General features: G+C 43.1%; 1 protein-coding gene across 2 annotated transcripts; it reads right to left on the reverse strand.

Moving 5' to 3' along the window:
- Positions 1–471: 471 nt before the first annotated feature.
- LOC134643566 (collagen alpha-1(XII) chain-like) lies at positions 472–21,708 on the reverse strand. 2 transcript variants are annotated; one of them, XM_063496000.1, is made up of 11 exons: positions 21,602–21,708; positions 21,281–21,421; positions 20,113–20,262; positions 19,408–19,527; positions 16,935–17,084; positions 16,539–16,658; positions 3,933–4,097; positions 3,612–3,758; positions 2,137–2,276; positions 900–1,029; positions 472–703 (listed from the first exon to the last, which is right to left on the reverse strand). In XM_063496000.1, exons 2-11 carry the CDS (start codon positions 21,357–21,359, stop codon positions 693–695), a joined length of 1,212 nt encoding a protein of 403 aa, XP_063352070.1. In that variant the 5' UTR covers positions 21,360–21,421; positions 21,602–21,708; the 3' UTR covers positions 472–692. The 2 variants fall into 2 exon arrangements, with proteins under 2 accessions (XP_063352070.1, XP_063352069.1); XM_063495999.1 differs by having other exon boundaries at positions 21,281–21,446.
- Between the last annotated feature and the right edge of the window lie 658 nt (positions 21,709–22,366).

Genomic DNA, 22,366 nt, shown 5'->3' on the forward strand with positions numbered 1-22,366 from the left:
ACTGGGTTTGTGCTTAAAGACTAGCAATAGGGATTGTCCTCACACACTGTTTTACCCCATCTAGTAAATCTGGCTTTGAGTGGGGAAAACGTGACCCATTTTTGTGGACTCCTACACCACACTCGTGTGGTGGTTGTAGCTCAGGAGGTAGAGTGGGATCAGGTTGGCAGTTTGATCCCTGGCTGCTCCAGTCTGCATGCCAACTATACCTGGGCAGCATACTAAACCCAAGTTGCTCTCTGATGCATCCACTGGAGTATGACTGTGTGTAAATATTAGATAGAAAGCACTTGAAAGCACAGAAGAAGGTGTTTGTATGAATGGTTGTGAATGGGTGAATGAGACTCTGAGTGCTCCGGGAGAGTAGCACAGCGCTATGTCCATTTACCATTTATTTACCTTTATCCACCAACAGTCAGCCATTCTACACACAAAGAGCCACAAACTGGTTTGTTGATCATGAGAGCCATGTTGTTTTTATTGATCCTCAGGTCAACAGAGAGAGAGTACAAGAACTGTAATGTGGTCACATTTATAAATGTGTTTTAAAATGCCACAACATGAAACACGTAGTCCAACACAGATGGAGTATTTTTAAGTGGCTGACTGGTTTTGGGGAACTGGGACCATACGGCTGAAGCAGAGGAGTTAAACTTCCATCTGAATGACGCCTCCATCAGCTCAAATGGCACCTATCCATCTCCTGAAAGGAAGAGTTCAAAGATGTAGTTTTTCATGCACGTTAATCTGAACACCAAACATAGTGTCCATGCACTAAATAAAATGATGAATAATTTTTTGTTCTTTAATTTTGCATTAAGGTTTCTGTATAACCAACATTACAGACTGTAACATGTGCATACACCCAGCAGCAGAGAAGCAGCAGAGGAAACACTCACGGGTGGTCTCAGTGCCCCTGAGAGGCTCACTGCTCCGTTTGCCAACCACAGCGTAAACATTGATGATGTACTCAGTCAGAGGGTTTAGATTTTCTAGCACTACAGTGCTCACCGATCCCTTGACTAGCAGCTGAAACAATAAAGGATTGGTTCTTATTCTGTGACCAGTGAACGAGTTAATGACCAAAACCAAAGAATACTTTAAACAACAGCTGGACTCACCTTTGGGATGTCGTGAGGACTACAGCTCTCACCTTTTAATCATTAGATGATTATAGTTTGCTGAGTCTAAATCTATTGTGCTGTGTTCATGAGCTGGTGACAGTGTGCTTATTTGTGGACAGAGAAGTGCACGCGCTATGGACGAGCAGTCTGCCCTCTTAAACTTTCAGGTTATTTTACACATGTTTGGTTGGAGTCTTGCAACATGTTAATGCTCTGATGATGAAATTTACGTCACTTGGATAACGGATTGTGTCACTGTTAAACATTGACTTAGGCTGATTGATCCTTTCTAGCTGCTGGACTTGGCTACAGAAGGGTGAGCCAGTAGCAGTGTGAGTCTCTCCCACACTTCCACTTTCTGTACAGCACTTAAGGTGTGAAGTTGGCACACTATTTCTTTTCATCCTCCCTCTATTGTGTAAGGTCCACAGTTACTGCTAAGTCCATCCCAGCCTCTTTTATTGTTTTTTATTCATTAATATTGATTTGATGACATCATTAGGCCAACAGACAGTGCCACTATCTATTTTTAATTGTCCTTGTCCAGCGATTGTTAATTAACTATTACGAAATATTCCTGACACAGAGATCAGGTCAGTCAGGACCGAACAGAAAAATCACACTTCGTACTTTTTTCCACCTCAGACAGGAGGGCTGTCACAAAGAGTTGGAAGTTTGAAGTTATTTGTTTCACTGCTTAATGCTGTAGCACCATCACAGCTGTTGAGACATTTTAACATTATTTTTAGTAGAACTCGATTAACGAGTTACGTTTAACGATTCTCCTGGTGCAGCATTAGAACAATCTACCAAAATAGCTGATTTTACACACGGATTAGCACATGGGTTCACACTGTATATCCTCTGGGGTACATTTTCATATTTTGATTGTTACAAATAAATTAAATAACAGCTTTATCATCAATATGAATTAAATTTGTTGTGACAGTTGAAATTAGAAACTTCCGTTCTCTTGTTTCAAATTAACATGAGGGGGAGAGTTTAATCTCACCTTCTCAATGCGTTTCCTAGCTATCATGTAAGTGACATGGTATTTCTCCACGGTGCCATTGGGTGGAGTCCAGGTGGCACGAAAGGAGCTCTGTGTCACCTCTGAAGTCACCAGATTGGTGGGCGCCTCTAGAGTATGACCTAAAAAGGAACAAAAGCACAGCATGTTCAGTCTTTTCCTTTTTAAACCCACTACCACTCTGCCGCCATAAACCTGCCCTCGCTATTCTCACTCTTCTGACAGCGAGACTCCTGACCATCTCCTTCACTTAAAAACTGGGCTTTGGTTATACTTCCACGTGACCTTCACCACCAGTGATGACTAAAATGTCTAAAAATGACAGACTAGAATTTAAAGACTGATTTGTATAAAAAGCTTTGAGCAGCTATTTACTTGTGAAAAATTGCAGTTTTAAATTTTAAAATCTTACATTTAAATCACACTGCTGTGAACTTTCTGCTTCATTTGTTTTAAATCCTGCCATGAATATGTGTTTGCCTCGCAATACCAAGCATCGGCCTCTGGGTGTGAGGTGCCAAAAACTGCATTTCCACTAGTGTCCACTTGAGGCAGACTCGAAAAGTGAGTCAGTCCCTATAGAGTGCCATGATAAAATGTCCAACTTTACAGCAGAAATAAAGACAGAGTGATATAAAAAAAAATTAAAAAAAACAACTTTGGCCTGTGGATAGTTTCACATTTCATAACACCAGTACAGGTGGTGAACACAATAGAGAAGCCTTTTGTTATCGGCTTGGGATAAGTCGATAACAACTGTTTGGGTAAGCCATTTGGATTTTGTTAAGGCTTAAAGTTAAGGATGTGGCCGTTATGGCTAACAGGATGGGGCAGACACAAGCGGTCGTAGTTACTAGCTGTCTCCACTTGGCTTCACCTATGCCAATTGAAATCACTGAAGTGGACCTCTACAACAGCTTTGTGCTGTTGGTGCTTCTTGGAGCATTTTAATGAAATTATCTGCCGTGCGGTTAATGACACTAACAGACTGTCCCAGAAGTATGTACTCCAGTTTTGGTGAGTTTGTTGTTCATAGCAATACTTCATTTATGTTTAGGTCCATGGATGCACCTCGATAACCTTAAATAAATAAGATGACCTGATTATTCACATGTTTTATCTGTTAGTTAGCGCTCATTAGCAGGTATCTCTGCCTATGTTGTGAGCATGTACAGTTTATGGTTGCATCTTATTTGCATTAGCTGATAACTTCTCTCTCTCATTCAAATGTGGTCACTTCTAACTCCCATGACAAGCATGGAGGTTAAGTTACCAAACCAATGACTGACATCTCTGAGACAGCAATATTAATAAATCACTATTTGATTTAAGAAAATGTAAAATGTCTCAGAAGTCTTGTCCAGATCAGATGCAGACTAGATTCTCTGAGCAGCCTTTTGAAACACTGGCCCATCTTTAAGATTGTTCTGACAATGTTGAAATGGCTCCTTCCCTACCTGAGCCCTTAACACTGTTACACAGGTTGACAGAGAGTTCGTCAACGATGTCCACCAGGAACTTGAAGTCGTAGACGTTGTACATGTAAATGTCATCTGGGTCAGAGGCGATGGACCTCAGCTCATTCTCATCAGCGTTTTTTACACCTGTGAGAAAAATAAACCATGAGTTTGATGAAGGAAGATGACTAAAGTGGCTGCTGGTTGATCATTTTCAGCCCATTCGAGTAAAGTCAGGTACTCTTCCTGATCGCTGCATGCAGGTAGCAATCATCCAAAAGTTTTCATTTCCTTTTCTTCAAACCAGTGAAGCTCACTCACCAATAGCGTAGAGCTCGATGCCACTGTCTCTCAGGTTCTGTGAATTTAAGATGACTTCATCCTGGGACTTTCCATCAGTGATCAGGATGCCGATTTTGTGGGAGTCTGGACGCAACCCCACGTTGGGTTTGAAGTTGTTCTGGAGGATATGGTTCAGAGCCATTCCTGTACCACAGTGAGGAAGACGTTTCAGTTATGTGTGCAGATAACAAAGCACTGCATGCTGCTTTTCTGTTGTTTAACCCCTCTGAAACAAATCTGACCCATCAGAAAGCTTACAGCTAGATCAGGTGATGCTTAATGTGTCCATTATCAGGGATAGGAATCGAGAACTGCTTCTTCTAATTGAATTCCTCAGAATTGTTAGTCCGCTTCCCTATTGATCCCACTTAGCGGTTTCTCTTACACATGCTCCACAATCAGCTGATTTCAGTTCACGTGCCAAAGGACGAAAACAGTCGCACAGTCTCATGTTGATAGAGTGTTGATATGGACATTACTTTTATTTTTATTGAACAATGGGACAAGAGTTTGATGGCAAAGTGGAGACTGCTTCTAGGAAAGAAACAGCTGGATTAAGCTGCTAACACAACTTTGGCTTGTTGCAAGCATCTGCACAGACAGCATGCTAATGCTAAGCCAACCAGACTGGCTCCTTGCATCCACGACCTTGATCTTTTGGTCACGACCCAACCCACATGAGGGTAGAGATGTAGATCGACCGGTAAATCAAGAGCTTTGCTTTTACACTCAACTTCTTTCTTCACCATGCTGCTGTGGCCGCATCACTGCAGCCACAGCAGCAATCCGTCTATTGATTGTCCACTCCATTCTCCCGTCACTCGTGAACAAGACCCAGAGATACTTGAAATATTCCACGGGAGCTCGTCCCTGACCCAGAGTAGGCACTCTACCCTGTTCCGGCTGAAGACCATGGCCTCAGATTTGGAGATGCTGATTCCCACCACTTCACAATCAGCTGCGAACTGTTTCAGTGCGAGCTAAAGGCCATCACCAAGTTAAAGCTCTTGCAATGGTTGTATAAGGACTGAATGGCCCATAGCAATGAGCCAGACAACCCATACTCTCAAAGCACTTCCCACACAACACTCCAAGTGACATGGTTGAATGCCTTCTCAGCCAGCCAGCTAACACTAAGCTAGCCAAGAACCCAGAGTGAAAGCTGTGCAAATGCTGACCCCAACTTAGCAGGGAGATGCTGAACTTCAACAGGTAACAAACTGATGAGCTGTCAGGCTGCAGCCTTTTTACCTATGCATTGTGATCGCTTTAAAGTTAAACCCTTTATTAATCTCCATCCATCCATCCATCTTCTTCCACTTATCTGGGGCCGGGGCACACAGGAAGCAGCTGTTGAGTCTGCGCTTCCACAGGCCCCGCTAGTTTAGAGACTTATTCCTCATGAAGGAAAAAAAAACAAGACAGAACATCTTCAACCGGTCTTTTACTTGCTAGCGAGGGAAGGCTTGGTTGGAACCAGGCTCGTGGAGCTTAACGTGTCATGTCTCGGCTGTGTGCAGGCAGGCAGAGAGGAAGGACCCAAGATGCAGGACTCACGGAAGCGAAAGTGAATTCCGAACAAACAGCTTTATTGCAGGGGTTACCGAACAGAAAACTAACTATACTGAAAAACAACTAGACTGGCATGACGAACAGAACACACAGGGAGTGAGGGCAGAAGACGTTAACGACGCGACAGAGAACAAAGGAAACACAGGGCTTATATACACATGGCAGTAATCAAGGGATGAGAGACAGGAGGGGAACACACCTGGGAGAAATCAGAGCTGACGGGACAGGGGAAACGTAAACTGAACACACTCACATGAGACGGGGACCTTCAGAATAAAACAGGAAGCACACGACAGACAGAGACACAGACGCAGACTCATAAGCAAGCACAATAACATCACGGACAGACAGAGAAGACCAAACACAGGCCACCTAAACTAAACATGAGGGCAAGCTAACAAAACCCCAAACCAGAATACTCATCATGATCGGCAAAGGAACAGAACACAATTACAATCAAAGCACCAGAGGATAAAGAACAATCCATAATGCAGAAAATAAACTAAAACATAAGAAACTCAAAATGCTGGGTCGAACCGACCCAGGACCGTGACACCATAGACAGACGGAGGGAACACAGAAGTGGGGGCAGGCAGGCAAAGAACAGAAACCTAACAAATGGCAATTCACAACAGAATACATACTCGGAATGAACAAAAGCATAAGGAAACACAAAACACTGAGTCCTCAGACTCAGGACCATGACATAACGCTCCTCACCTGTCTCCAGCCCAACTCCTTCAAAGAGCAGCCCTCCTCGTAGCCTTTTATTCCCATGGCAGTTACAGTTTACACAACACAATAGTTTACACAAGCACCTCCCCTCGTAAACCCCCCTTGGTTACAAAAGACAAGACACTATGTGTGTGCATGTGTGTGCATGTGTGTGCACGTGTGTGTGTACGTGTGAGTATGTGAGAATGTGTGTGTAAGAATGTGTTTGGGGGTGCTTTTGTGTGATCTCCTGCTCAACAAAAGGATCATAAAAGCAGGAAGCTTACCACACAAGAAACAGATCTTTCAGATAGGATGTGCCTAATAAAACCTCCCCCAGCACCAGAGTAGCTGGAGAGGTGGTCAGAGACAAAGGAATGTCTTTGATCCTACTGCTTGAACCAAGACTTACAAATTTAAGAAACACAATGACAACATTTAACAATTTGACTCCAACAGCAGCCTAACCAGAGAAGCCCAGACCTCTCTCTCCTCGGCCACATCCTCCAGCGTGCCCGGGGGAACACCATGGCATTCCCAGGCCAGCCAAGAGATATTATCTCTCCTGCATGTCCTGGTTCTGCCCTGGGGCAGCCTCCCGGTGGGACATGCCCAGAACACCTCTCCCAGGAGGCATCTCTGTCAGAGGCCCCAACCACCTCAACTGGCTCCTTTTGATGTATAGGAGCAGTAGCTCTACTCCGAGCTGCTCCCTGAGGGCCAAACTCCTCATCCTATCTCCAAGGGAGAAGCCAGCCAGACTTCGGAGAAAGCTAATTTCCGCTCCTTGCATCCACGACCTTGATCTTTTGGTCACTACCCAAACTCGTGACCAAAGGTGAGGGTAGAGATGTAGATCGACCGGTAAATCAAGAGCTTTGCTTTTACACTCAACTTCTTTCTTCACCACGATGGACCGGAGCAGCATCTGCATCACTGCAGCCACAGCAGCAATCCGTCTATTGATTGTCCACTCCATTCTCCCGTCACTCGTGAACAAGACCCAGAGATACTTAAAATATTCCACTTTGTTCAGGAGCTCGTCCCTGACCCGGAGTAGGCACTCTACCCTGTTCCAGCTGAAGACCATGGCCTCAGATTGGGAGATGCTGATTCCCACCACTTCACACTCAGCGGCAAACTGTTCCAGTGCGAGCTAAAGGCCATCACCAAGTTAAAGCTCTTGCAATGGTTGTATAAGGACTGAATGGCCCGTAGCAATGAGCCAGACACCCCATACCCCATACTCTCAAAGCACTATCCACAAAAGGTGACTATGTCGAAAGGCTGCCCTCCTTTAAGTCCCTCCATACTCAGATATCCGAGGACCTATCTTGGACCACAAACACATTAGCCCTAGTGAAGAAAGCCCAGCAGTGCCTCCATTTCTCGAGGTTTCTAAGATGGAAGAGGCTGCAGACTGACCTATTAGTGTCCTTCTATCGAGCCAAAATTGAGAGTGTGCTAGTGCACGCCATCTCCGTGTGGTACGCTGGTTGCACAACAACCAATAAGAAGAGACTCCAGAGGGTCATCAGAACTGCAGAGAAAGAGATTGGCTGTCCACTCTCCCCCCTGGACTCCATTGCCAGCTTGAGATGTCTCTTAAGCTGACAATGGCAGTGAGAAGGAGCGGACACACACACTGGGAGTGACGGAGTGGCTGCGTCCGAAGCTGGTGCCAGAAACCGCAGGAGAAGCGACATTGTTTTGCATAAAGCACAATTATAAGCACAACCAAGCAGTGTCTGTATGTGGGTCCGGTGTCACAATAAATAAATAAATAAATAAATAAATAAATAAATAAATAAATAAATAAATAAAGATAGATAGATAGATAGATAGATAGATAGATAGATAGATAGATAGATAGATAGATAGATAGGTGTGTGTGTATTAGAAATGTGCAAAGCAGCCAGTAGTTGTATTTGAGTAAAATTCAAAATAGGCATAAAAATCCAGTTTTTTTGCGTTACACTTCTAATTAATGTTATAGTGTAAGTATTCTTTAATTATATCTATTACAATAATTATGGATATTCAATATTAGTTGATGTTTTTCCATAAATCCAGCAATGAACATGTAATATGGAACGTCATTGAAAAGAAAATAACATAACAGCCTTTGCCTCATCCATGGTTAAACCAACAACTGATAAAATACCATTATTAATCCCCCCACCACCCGTCCTTGCTGGAGGAAGCTGAACAGACAGTGAAACTGACTTGCAGGGGCAGAACATGGCTGTGATGATGAATTGGTGCTTGTGGGGGGGATTGGTGCTTGTGAGGGGGGTTGGCAGACAGTACCAGGAGAGGATGCTTTAAGTGCATGTGATTATGCATATCAGATGTTGACAGATGTTTGATATATAAGCCTCTGATTATTTGACTTTTGCACACATTACATATCACTTTTGTTTAATCTGCAGTACTGACTGTAAAATGCTTCCACACAGAACTTGAGCAAGTTTTTTTGGCTGGTGGAGGACCAAGAGATGGCTCAGCAGCAGCAACACTCCTTTCTATTTGGTTGCCCAAATCCATGTAGTGTCATGGACCCGGCTCTGGAGGACTCGGGGGTCCGTGAGCAGTGGGGATTATTGTTATTATTATTATTATTATTATTATGATTGCTATTTGGGGTCTGTCGCCTACTGTTCTGTCCGAAGTTGTATGTAGAGTGTGTGTGCATGTGTGTGTCTGCTTCTCCCTCTCTCTCCCCGGTCCTCGGGGCTGTTGACGGAAGCGCGCGCCGTGGGAGAGGCGTGTCCGGGCGACTGTCGTCATCGGGAGTCCCTCTTCGCTGTTGCCGGCCCACCTGCAGCTGATTACCTGACCAGCTGGTGGTAATCATCCCTCCCGGCTAGGAAGAGATATTTAACCTGGACTCGCGGCGACAGTCGACGTGGGATTATTACTCCTGACTGGTATAGTCTGTGCTAGACGTGTGGTCTTGGTAGTCGGCTAGCGTGTGTGGCTAATTGTGGATTGTCCTTCTTCCTCCAGGAAAGTCGAGCGAAGAAGCGAGTTGGGGAGCACACACTCTAAGAGAGCTACAGCACGGGACGCACTGGGAGCAAGGGACGAGAACCATTGGCAAATTGTACCTCTGAGTTAATTGTTGGACTTACCTATCTATTCACTGTAAATAAAGTGCACTGTGGCATCGCAGAGTCCCGTGTTTTGGGTCCTACTTTCCTCATCTCCACGGTCTGCCACTCAGACGTGACATGTGGAGAGTTTCAGGTAAGTTAATAAGTGATGGGAAGCTATGCTAAAGTTAATACGTCTTCAGTACAGTCATGCATTTGTTTCTTCACTGTGTCACTGAGAAATGTAAAGTGATTATACTTTGTAATAAATTACAAAGTAATAATAATAACTATAACATGAAATAGCAGACATTAACACTGACAGACACTTAGTATTACAGTAAATTGTTAGTAAAATCTCATCACCTAGTTGAGACTTATTTATTCACCTATCTGAACTTCAAACTCGACAAAAACAGATCTTTCCTGACAGACGAGCTAATGCTACATCTTTACCAGTTAGCTGTAGTCAAACCATAACCCTGTGGTTATAATAAGGAAGATAAAATTTATGTTGTGCTGTTTCCAAGTATTCAGAGGCCCCGTGACAGCAAGGAACAGATTTAATTGAGTTTTCTGCTTGCTGTATTTCAGGTTAGTCAGCATTTACTACCTCAGTGAATGGGCTCCCAAATCATTCTAAATCCCATTGTTCTCAGAGGTTGATTACACACAGTGTGTGAGTACACTGCTGCTTACTCACACACCCACATGCACACACTTGTAAATGTAGTCTATAGCCTACATCTTGCTGTCTGCAAAAGACAGAGTAACTTAAATGTACCATTTAACTCCCACAAGTGCATACAATTCGACACAACTACACAAGCATCGTTTTAACCTTTTAAACCGAACGTTAACGTTACTCTGTCAACAGCCTATTGTCTAAATTACCAAGCTAACAGAGCTACGTAAACAGAGCGAACATGAGAGCACCCGACTGCAGGCGTCAATAATGTAATGGAATGGAATAATCTCCTGATCTTCGCGAAAGTTATAAACTGCCTCCGGAACCCAGTTAAGGTACAAAAACCATCTATTCAACAAAAATAGTGATGCAGGTCAGCCTTTTTTTGCTCAGCCGAGCCTTCTCTGTTGCTGTGTGGAGCAACCCGTGTCAGTCACCTCTTTCACACGTCACTCACTCATCCGGCCATACACTGCGGTCTCATAAGGAAACTCAGCTTTTTGATATAAACTCTTTCTTGTTCCCGAATACAAATGTCTTTGAAAGTATTTGTTAAAAAAAATAAGTATTCGTAAAAAACATGTTATTTGTGCCTTTCCGCACCTGCGGGCGGTCAATCCTTCAAGCTTGGGACTTCTACCAGAGGCCTGGGAGCTTGAGGGTCCTGCGCAGTGTCTTAGCTGTTCCTAGGACTGCGCTCTTCTGGACAGAGATCTCCCATGTTTTTCCTGGGATCTGCTGGAGCCACTCGCCTAGTTTGAGAGTCCGATTGTTTGTGGGACAAGTTTGAGTGCTCCGATTACCACTGGGACCACTGTTACCTTCACCCTCCACATTTTCTCAAGCTCTTCTCTGAGCCCTTGGTATTTCTTGAGCTTCTCGTATTCCTTCTTTCTGATGTTGCTGTCATTGGGAACCGCTACATCTATCACTACGGCCGTCTTCTTCTGTTTGTCTGCCACCACTATGTCTGGTTGGTTAGCCACCACCATTTTGTCCGTCTGTATCTGGAAGTCCCACAGGATCTTAGCTCGGTCATTCTCCACCACCTTTGGGTGTGTCTCCCATTTTGACCTCAGGACTTCCAGGTTATACTCGGCACAGATGGGTACCGGCACCAGCACCAGGCCCTGACATGGTTCACGCCTACTAGCTGAAGAAGCTGACTGCAGCACAAATTAACCAGCTGCTAGTTGACGAGAGACACCCAGAATGGCTAACCGAAGGCCGGAGAGTCCTGATCCTCAAGGACCCCCAGAAGGGACCGGTCCCCTCCAACTACCAACCAATAACCTGCCTCAGCACCACGTTGAAGCTCCTATCAGGCATCATAGCAGCTAAGATGAAAAGGCACATGGCTCAATACATGAGTGGGGCACAGAAAGGGATGGGCAAGAATACCCGAGGCGCAAAACACCAGCTACTGGTAGATCGAACAATCAGCCGAGACTGCAAGACCAGACTGACCAACCTGTGCACTGCCTGGATTGATTACAAGAAAGCTTATGATTCAATGCCCCACACATGGATCCTGGAATGCCTAGAACTATACAAGATCAACAGGACCCTAAGAGCCAACCGCAAGCACATAGCACAAGTCACCATCAAGTACGGGATCTACCAAGGAGATGCTCTGTCTCCACTGCTGTTCTGCATAGGCCTGGATCCACCCATTGAGATCATTGACAAGACTGGCTATGGACATACAGTCAGGTCCATAAATATTGGGACATCGACACAATTCTAACATTTTTGGCTCCATACACCACCACAATGGATTCCAAATGAAACGAACAAGACATGCTTTAACTGCAGAGTGTCAGCTTTTATTTGAGGGTATTTACATCCAAATCAGGTGAACGGTGTAGGAATTACAACAGTTTGCAAATGTGCCTCCCACTTCTTGAGGGACCAAAAGTAATGGGACAGAATAAGAACCATAAATCAAACATTCATTTTTTAATACTTGGTTGCAAATCCTTTACAGTCAATCACAGCCTGAAGTCTGGAACACATAGACATCACCAGACGCCGGGTTTCATCCCTGGTGATGCTCTGCCAGGCCTCTACTGCAGCAGTCTTCAGTTCCTGCTTGTTCTTGGGGCATTTTCCCTTCAGTTTTGTCTTCAGCAAGTGAAATACATGCTCAATCGGATTCAGGTCAGGTGATTGACTTGGCCATTGCAAAACAGTCCACTTCTTTCCCTTCAAAAACTCTTTGGTTGCTTTTGCAGTATGCTTTGGGTTGTTGTCCACCTGCACTGTGAAGCGCCGTCCAATGAGTTTTGAAGCATTTGTCTGAATATGAGCAGATAATATTGCCCGAAACACTTCAGAATTCATTGTGCTGCTTTTGTCAGCAGTCACATCATCAATAAATACAAGAGAACCAGTTCCACTGGCAGCCATACATGCCCACGCCATGACACTTCCACCACAATGCTTCACTGATGAGGTGGTATGCTTAGGATCATGAGCAGTTCCTTTCCTTCTCCATACTCTTCTCTTCCCATCACTCTGGTACAAGTTGATGTTGGTCTTATCTGTCCATAGGATGTTGTTCCAGAACTGCGACGGCTTTTTCAGATGTCGTTTGGCAAACTCTAATCTGGCCTGCCTGTTTTTGGGGCTCACCAAAGGTTTACATCTTGTGGTGAACCCTCTGTATTCACACTGGTGGAGTCTTCTCTTGATTGTTGACTCTGACGCACATACACCTGCCTCCTAGAGAGTGTTCTTGATCTGGCCAACTGTTGTGAAGGGTGTTTTCTTCACCAGGGAAAGGATTCTTTGGTCATCCACCACAGTTGTGTTCGGTGGTCTTCCTAGTCTTTTGGTGTTGCTGAGTTCACCAGTGCGTTCCTTCTTTTTGGGAATGTTCTAAACAGTTGTTTTGGCCACGCCTGATGTTTTTGCAATCTCTCTGATGGGTTTGTTTTGTTTTTTCAGCCTAATGATGGCTTGCTTCACTGGTAGTGACAGCTCTTTGGATCTCATCCTGGCAGTTGACAGCAACAGGTTCAAAAAGCAAACAGCACACTTGAAATGAACTCTGGACCTTTTATTTGTTCATTGTAATTGGGGTAATGAGGGAATAACACACACCTGGCCATGGAACAGCTGAGAAGCCAATTGTCCCATTACTTTTGGTCCCTTAAGAAGTGGGAGGCACATATACAAACTGTCATAATTGTGTGGATGCCTCAGGCATCCACACTATTGAGTTCCTGTTTCTCTTTATTCTTTATTCCACCATAATCTAGTTGCTTCCGTACGTTTTTCGGCACTTAACTACTCCCACAGTTTTTATCCGATTTTCACCATTCGAATCTTAAAAAATTCTGCTCTTTCTGCTCTTTCCGGCTATGACTTTTGGTGCTCATAACTTCTATACTTTTTGAGATATTGAATTTTTTTTGCAATATTTTTTGCCCATTTCTGCCATATTATAGATGGCCTCACTGAATTTCCTTGCCGGGTTGACCTGCGTTTTAGCTCAGTGAGATGAGCATCCGTTCTCAGACTGGGAGGTCCAGGTTCAAATCCCGCATATGGCAAAATTTCTTTCAGTTAACAGTTAAACTTTTTTTTTTTTTTTTTTACCTCTTTTTATCAGAAATTTCAGCTTTTTCACCCCTTTTAAGCAGAATCTTCAGTTTTTTCACCCCTTTTCAGCACAAATACCAGCTTTTTCAGCTGTTTTCAGCAAAAACCTCTTTTCAGCAGAATTCTGCTCATTGACCTCTTTTCAGCAGAATTCTGCTCATTGACCTCTTTTAAGCAGAAGTTCTGCTGATTGAACTCTTTTCAGCAGAATTTTCACTTCTTTTCAGCTCAAATTCTGCTTATTCACCTCTTCTGCAAAATTTTCAGCCTTTTCACCTCTTATTAGCACAATTCTCAGCTGTTTCCAGAAAAAACTTTTGAGGAGAAATTCTGCTGATTCCTCTCTTTTCAGTGGAACTTTCTGCTTCTTTATCTCTTTTCAGCAGAAATTCTGCTCATTCACCTCTTTTCTGCAAAGTGTTCAGCCTTTTCACCTCTTAACAGCACAATTCTCAGCCGCTTCTCCTCATTTCAGCAAAATTGTCAGTCTCTCACCTTTTCTTTGTGAGAGTGACTTTGGCTCAGTGAAATGAATAGCTACCTTGAGACAAGGAGGGCTCGGTTCGAATCCTGCTCAGGGCAACATTTTTTTTTCACCACCACGCAACTTTTCATCTTTTTCAGCTTTTCAGCAGACAGCTTCAGCGTTAAGGCATCCACACAGCATTTTCGCAGGAAATGCAAATTTTTCTAGTTCCTATACTGTTCACCTGATTTGGATGTAAATACCCTCAAATAAAAGCTGACAGTCTGCAGTTAAAGCACATCTTGTTCGTTTCATTTGGAATCCATTGTGGTGTTGTATAGAGCCAAAAATGTTAGAATTGTGTCGATGTCCCAATATTTATGGACCTGACTGTATATATATCTATCTATATATATATATATATATATATACATACATGCACATACACACACACATATATATACATATATATATCTATATCTATATAGATATAGATATATATATGTTCCTCTTGGCCTGTCAGTACCTTTCAGCTGCCTCCGAAGTCCCACAGGCCAACCAAGCCCAATAGGACTCCTTCTTTAGTCTGGTGCTCCCTTCACTTCTGGTGTACACCATTTGGTTAGGGGGTTACCACCACGACAGACACCAACCACCTTGCGGCCACAGCTCAGTGCAATGGCTTCTGCAATGGAGGTGCTGAACATGGTCCATTCGGACTCAGTGTGCCCAGTCTCCCTCGGCATGCTGTTGAAGCCCTGCCGGAAGTGTGAGTTGAAGATTTCACGCACTGGAGCCTTTGTTAAGCATTCCCAGCGCACCCTCACTCTACGTTTAGGTGCGCCAGGTCTGTCCAGCATCTTCCTCTGCCACCTGGTGGTGATCAGTTGACAGCTCAGCCCCTTTCTTCACCCAAGTGTCCAGAACATATGGCTGCAGGTCTGGTGATAAGATTAAAAAATTGATCATCTAGGGTGTCCCGGTGCCACGTGCACTTATGGACACCCTCAAGTTCGAACATGATGTTCATTATGGACAAACTTTGGTTTGCACAGAAGTCCAGTAACAAAACACTGATCAAGTCCAGATCCGGGAGGCCATTCCTCCCAGTCACGCACTGTTGTTGCTCACATGAGCGTTCAAGTCTCCCACTAGGACAACAGAATCGCCAGGGGGAGCACCCTCAAACACCCCGTCAAGGAACTACAAGAAGGCTACAAGAACCATTGTTCGGTCCATGAGCGCAGATGTCAGTCAAGACCCGTTCCCCTGGAAGATGCAGGGAACAAACCCTCTCGTCCACCAGGAGAGATTGCTTCCAGAGACCAAGCCATGTGTTGAGGTGAGCCTGACTATGTCTAGCCGGTACCTCTCAACCTCATGCACTAACTCAGGCTCCTTCCCCACCAGAGAGGAGACATTCCATTGCCCATTTGCTAGTTTCAGTAGTCAGGAATCAGTCCACTAGAGCCTCTGCTCCTGGCCACCACCCGACACACAATGCACAAAACCCCTACAGTGCCTCCTGCAGGTGGTGGGCCTACAGGTTGATGGGCACGTGTCCCTTTTTCATGCTGTGCCTGGCCGGGCACCATGGACTAAGGCTCGGCCACCAGAGACTCACCCTTGGGCACCCTCCCTGGACCTGGTTGCAGGACGGGGCTCCGGTAACCCTATCACAGACAGGGTGTTCCCTCCATCTTATACTCATAGGGGTCTTTTGAATCACTCTTTGTCTGGTCCCTCACCCAGGACCAATTTGCCATGGGAGACCCTACCAGGGGGCACAAGCCCCCTGATAACACAGCCCCTGTGGTCCCTGGGATACACAAACCCTTCCATCACAATAAGGTCGCAATTCATAGAGGGACCGTTATTAAACTATGTGGGTGTATCTGAGTTGTAGGTATGGATTCCCATGGAAGATCATCATCTTACAGTATATCAGCTTTTCCTTCCAGCTGTTCAATGCTCAGCTTCATCTCAGCTTCTGCTCCCAGTGTATTGTCGCTTTTAACTTGTACTACTTCTGTGTCTCTCCTTGGTTCACCTCTTTCTAATCATCCTGCTTATATCTTCACTGAGCCCCTTCACCTTCAACCAATACAACTGAGTAATAACATAAAAGTCTTGTTGATTTATTACCATGTATGCTTAGTGTGTCTCGCCTCTCTTTCAAGCTCCATGAATTTTCTGCCCTGCTGCATCTCATTAACTTTGTGTCTACTCTCTTCGGTAGTTTGTCCATTGTCTTTCTCATACCTGTCTGAAGTTTCTTCCTCTTAAAAGTGAGCATTTCATTCTCCACTGTGGCTGAGTCTCACACCATGGCTTTGGCCCCAGTATGTAAAGTGCTTTGAAAGCACAGTATATACAAATGAATTAAATTTGTCTCCCACACTGGCACCCATGTCAGTGATAGCTAGGCCAAAGTTGTAAAAAACCTGTCATGGTGTTTCCTCCTTTATATGGCAGGTTAGCAACAGCATTCAGCAGGGACTCTTTGGTGGGGTGGGTGTTCAGGTGCCATTCAGTCTTTGGGTCACCGCTGTACTGAGCAAGACCTGCAGAAAATACAACACTAAGGATAAAGCAACTCTGATTTGGTGTAAAATAGCTTATTTCAGACAGAGCTTAGGGTTAGATTAGGGTGGATTTAATTGTGACTCATGCAAAGCTACTCTAGTAAATTTAAAAAATAAAAATGGATTTAGAAATAAGCAGAATATCTTGAGGTTACAAGAGGTTTAAGTTAGGCAAATACTGAGAGACAGCTGTCTGGAGGAAAACATCCCTCCATGTGAATCTTGCTGTTATAGTAACAACAGTGAAAGCTTTACCGATCTGGACTCTGTCAGGGCCAATGTCAAACACGCTGACGAGGCGAGCGATGAAGTTGCGCATGGTTTTAAAGTTCTTGCGCCCAATGCTCCAGGAGCCGTCGACTAGCAGCATGATGTCGGCCTTCACTGTAGTGTTACACTGAGTGTCTGTACAGAAACAGTGGTGGTGGTGGAGGGGGGTGGGGGGGTGGGGGTAGTCAGACATCTGGTACACAACAGATACTCATGACAAATGTCTGTTAAGTCTTATTATGTGAGGGAAAATTGAGAAAGACAGACAGGAAATACATCAAGAGGAGAGAGGAGTACATCACAAAAACTCACAATCAGAAAGCAGATTTACATTACGTAACAAAAATAATCCACACACCTAACCCACTGTGTAATAGTGCTGGGCGATATGGAAAAAATATTTATCACGATATGAATTCTTTTATATCACGATAACGATATATATCACGATATACCACCTGACCTGTGGTCATCTGGAAAGTATGCAGTCTGTAAACAGCGAGTGGAGAGGGTGCAGTCTTTGTTTTGAGTTACCGTAAAGCATGTTGCAAATCCGGGTGCACGTAAAGCAGCACCATGTCGCAAAACCACAAGACGGAGTTTCTTTGCGAAAAATATCATTTTTTTATACTTTATTTTTCTCTTGCATAAAGTTAAGAGTATGTATAGTGAGAAGACCACACTAATATATTTGCCACAGGCTATTTAACCCTTTAAGACCTACCATAGAACCAAGTCCGCCAGAGCTTATCTTTACATTTTACATGCTGTAGTGTCATTTGTGGGAGCATTTCAAGTTGCTATACATCAATACAACCGTTATAGCCCAAATTTTAATAATGTGTATGCATTAAGTCCATAGTAACTACATAAATTGCAAAAAAGTGCAATAAACTACAAAAAAATTGAAAATCGTTTTTGTTTTGTTTTTTACATATATTTCTAGTTAGAGAAATTTAAGAGGCTTATCCCTCAAAACTGTAAATACAAAAAAGTTGCACAAAATAGTTTCCAACCACGAGAAATTTATTTTGAGTGTCTTCATAGTTTTATTTTTGATTTACACTAATTTTTATATACTACAGGAAAAATGAAAATAAATAAATGCAAATTTGCAAGAACACAGCATGTGCATCAAAATAAACTATTTCCAACAGTGTAATTTGAGTTCTAAGCATCCCAGAAATGATACAGAAAAGCATAAAGTCAAACATGACTTTTAAAAACACCAACATAGGCTTTGAAGCTAAAAAACTACATTTTCTGCGAAAATGACGTCACTTCCGGTTTCGGGCAGGTAATGGAGGACATGCGATAGTTCGTGCTGACTTATATTCCAAGTAGGAAGTGTTATGAACAGCTGATCGGATCGGCAAAGCCTGTTTCTGGAATATTATGTCTTTGTTACTGGAAGTGCTTTTTATGCAATTTTTGCAAAGCTATATGTGGAAGGAAACCGTGACCTAGGGCAAGCTAATGGAATAAGATGTAAGTACAACTCGTACTGTTTCATATGCAAAAAATAAAAATAAAATTATTGCGCTACCTTACGTGGTTACAGTTCTACAGGGATTTAAAAATAGTTAGGCAAAACGGAGTGTGCCTGCTCCGACCGGTTGTAAACGGTTAATGATATATTTTATGTAATAATTTATAAAATTAGGGTTAGAAACGATAGAAACGATAGAAGACAAATGGCACGATAGACACTTTTCTATCGTCCACACGATATATATCGTCATATCGCCCAGCACTACTGTGTAACTGACGTCACTTTTTTAAAATTTTAATTTCATATGTCTCAGAGTAGGATGTGATGCATAATAACAAACCTGATGTCTCACAGTGGTAAAAACAAAAATCCTCACAAGTATTCCAAATCCATACTGCAGGCTTGTGGTTCCTGGAGTTTCTAAAAGGAGATCCTTCAGCTATCAGACCCCTCTCCTATGGAACCAGCTGCTCATTTGGATTTAAGAGACGGACACTGTCTACTTTAGGATTAGGCTTCAAACATTTCTTTTTCAGAAACCTTACTGTTAGATCAGGTGATACTGAATGTGTCTTTAACTTTTCCTTGATTAATTTGTGTTTGAATGGAAGCTATTGATTCCTGTGGAAGCGCATTATCTTCAATATATCAACTCCTGCCAAATTTTGAGCTCAGTTTCTGCTCCCAGTTCTTCTTGTTAAAAGAGAATCTTTCTTTCCCACAGCGTCCGACTCTCTGTAACATACTTCGACCTCACTGTATAAAGTACTTTGAAACTATACTTGTATAAACTGTGATTTGAAACAGTATAAATAACAATGAATCAAAGTTGGCTCCCAAGCTGGCCCCTAGATCAGTCTGAACCCTGTGAGGACTGGGCTGTAGTGCTGGTAAAAATAATAATAATAATAATAATAATAATAATAATAATAATAATAATAATAATAATTTTTAATTAAAAATCACCTGTCAGCGTGATTCCTCCTCTATATGGCAGGGTGGCAACAGCACGCAGCAGGGATGCTTTGGTGGGGTGGGCGTTAAGGTTCCATTCAGTCTTTGGTTTATTGCTGTACTGAGTCAGACCTGCAGAAACAATGTAGAAAAACACCAAAGATACAGCAACTCTGACTTTTCCAAAAATATACCAAGATATGACAATTTAAATAATTAAGTCAACTTCAAAAAATGCAACCAATTTCTTTTATCTAGAGGTAGTGTGTAATTTTACTTCTTTCAGTAGATTTCAGACACAGGTGTTTAAATTTAGCCTGATGTTGTCACACACCTAAAACAGTTATTATATTATTGTTGTTTAATGTATGAATTTCTCACTTTTGTTCTCACAGTACAGAATCCAGCTTATCACTTTAAGTGTTTTAAAGTACTGATTAGTACTCAGCATCAGCAGATACCTTGAGCCAAAGTATAGTTATCATTCCATCATGGCATCTCTAATATCAGCTGCTTGCTCGATTTTCTGTTTTTAAACGTGTCAGATAAATAAACTGACATGACTTGTTCTTTATAAACTGATCAGAAAAAAATTAAAGGGAGAAGGAGCTGCAAGAGCTTCTTTTTTTTTTTTCAAACAATGAACCGAGGGGCAAAACTAAGACCCGATGTATGATAATACGATACAGTATACGATAGAAGCAGTGAAAGCTTTACCAATCTGGACACTGTCTGGGCCGATGTTAAACACGCTGACCATGCGAGCGATGAAGTTGCGGATGGTTTGGAAATTGATTTGCCCAATGCTCCAGGAGCCATCAAGCAGCAGCACGATGTCGGCCTTCGCTGTAGTGTTAGACTGAGTGTCTGCACAGAAACAGTGGTGGTGGTGGGGTGGGCAGTAGTGGAGTTGGGGGGGGGGGGGGGGTCAGACATCTGGTACACAACAGATACCCACCACAAGTGTCTGTAAAGTCTTATTGTGTGAGGGAAAATTGAGAAAGAGTCAGAGGAAATACATCAAGAGGAGAGAGGAGTACATCACAAAAACTCACAATCAGAAAGCAGATTTACATTACATACCACAAATAATCCACACACCTAACACACTGTGTAACCTATGTCCCTGTTTAAAATTTGAATTTCACATGTCTCAGTGTAGGTTGTAATGCATAATGACAAACCAGATGTCTCACAGTGGTAAAAACAAAAATTCTCACAAATATTCCAAATCCACACTGAATGACTGTTGGTCAGTCATAAATCCCCTCAGCTTTCTTTAGAGAGCAGCATTTCAGCTTAATTTGTCTGCAGCGTGTTAAAGATGCCTTACAGCAGCTCTGCCTGACCACATGGACCTGTCGAAAACACTGAATTAATTCCTGCTGTGGATCCAAGATCTTGGAGTTGGGAAATCAGTCACTGTATCTGCTTCCAATTACAACAGGAACTTCTGCTAAGGATCAGCATGTCCTTTGAGTCTGATGGGAAGCATAGCATGAAACTTTTTCATAGGAAAAATTCTGATTATAAATCTTAATAAACATGAAGCCACATTTAACTACACATTTAAGCTGCATTACTGCTCTCAGTAGGCTATATTTAATGGTTTAAACGTCTTTAAAAAATAAAAAGCTCCTACCAGGAAATTCAAACTAGATTTAAGTTCTGATGGATTATCTGATCATCATAGGCGAGAGTTAAAACTTGAAGTTAAAGCAGAACACTTCACTGGCGTAGTTTGCTTCAGTTATTATTTTAATTTAGACTAAAAGTGCAGCTACACACAGCCGGCAGAGGACAGACAGAGGAGAGAGGAGGTGGAAGAAGTCAGATGTGTTGGATCAAAGAGGAGGAGGAGGGGGAGGAGGAGGAGCGGCTATACCTTGCTCCTGGGCCTGAGAGGAAGGCAGCAGCAGTGCCAGGAGGGCAATAACTGCTGCCAGAGAGAGCCTACACGTCATCTTCAGCTCTGCTGATCTAAGTCTTCCCACTGTCTTGCGTAATGGAGGATCAAGCCGTGGCACTGTGCGCAATTACGCACAGCAGTGCTGAGATATAATCCATATAAAAAACGACAGCAACAACAACAACAAACAGTAATATTGCAGAACTTAAAAAGCATGCAGATTTTAAACAGGTGATAAATTAAGGCGTGTGAATCAATCGCCCTTAAATTGCACCCAAACAGAAATGCGGTGCTGACCTTCAAAGGAAACCGACACAAGTGTCAAATTAAAAAAGTCTTCGCTGTAGACTCCGGCCACAGAAAACTGGGAACGAGGTGGTATGTCGCAGACTGCAGCCTTCTACAGAAATGAGTTTTCAGCCAGTGCTAACCTGTTTCCGTGCAGTCGCCAAAGTTCTAACCGCGCCTTATTGGACGTGTATGACGCGGCCGAATGCTGATTGGTTGACAAGTGGGCAGGAACAGAGGAAGGACTGATGGTGGAAGAAAAATTTGTCAAAAAAAGAAAACATTAAAAAAATGCAGAGGACAGTTTTTGACAATACATGAGATATCCCAAATATCATGTTTAACGTACACATGCAAGCTATATTTATATATTTTTCCACCTGCAAGTAGCAAGCTGCGCCTGTCCCGTTAGTAAATTACCCAAAACTCATGTCTTAGTTTGTGATTAGGTGCTAAATATCACAGCTCTTGTTAGATTATTTTTGTCATATTGAAATGAACTGACTGGGTTTGTGCTTAAAGACTAGCAATAGGGATTGTCCTCACACACTGTTTTACCCCATCTAGTAAATCTGGCTTTGAGTGGGGAAAACGTGACCCATTTTTGTGGACTCCTACACCACACTCGTGTGGTGGTTGTAGCTCAGGAGGTAGAGTGGGATCAGGTTGGCAGTTTGATCCCTGGCTGCTCCAGTCTGCATGCCAAATATACCTGGGCAGCATACTAAACCCAAGTTGCTCTCTGATGCATCCACTGGAGTATGACTGTGTGTG

This window comes from Pelmatolapia mariae, linkage group LG15, assembly GCF_036321145.2.
Source record: "Pelmatolapia mariae isolate MD_Pm_ZW linkage group LG15, Pm_UMD_F_2, whole genome shotgun sequence".
NCBI lineage: Eukaryota > Metazoa > Chordata > Actinopteri > Cichliformes > Cichlidae > Pelmatolapia > Pelmatolapia mariae.

Excerpts from the sequence above, each read along its gene's own strand:
- LOC134643566 (XM_063496000.1), bottom strand. The coding sequence starts at position 21,359 with ATGACGTGTAGGCTCTCTCTGGCAGCAGTTATTGCCCTCCTGGCACTG. Across the intron at positions 19,528-20,112 it reads CCCAGACAGTGTCCAGATTG|GTCTGACTCAGTACAGCAAT; the intron begins GTAAAGCTTTCA and ends TTGTTTCTGCAG. Across the intron at positions 17,085-19,407 it reads AGGAGGAATCACGCTGACAG|ACACTCAGTGTAACACTACA; the intron begins GTGATTTTTAAT and ends GTTTCTGTACAG.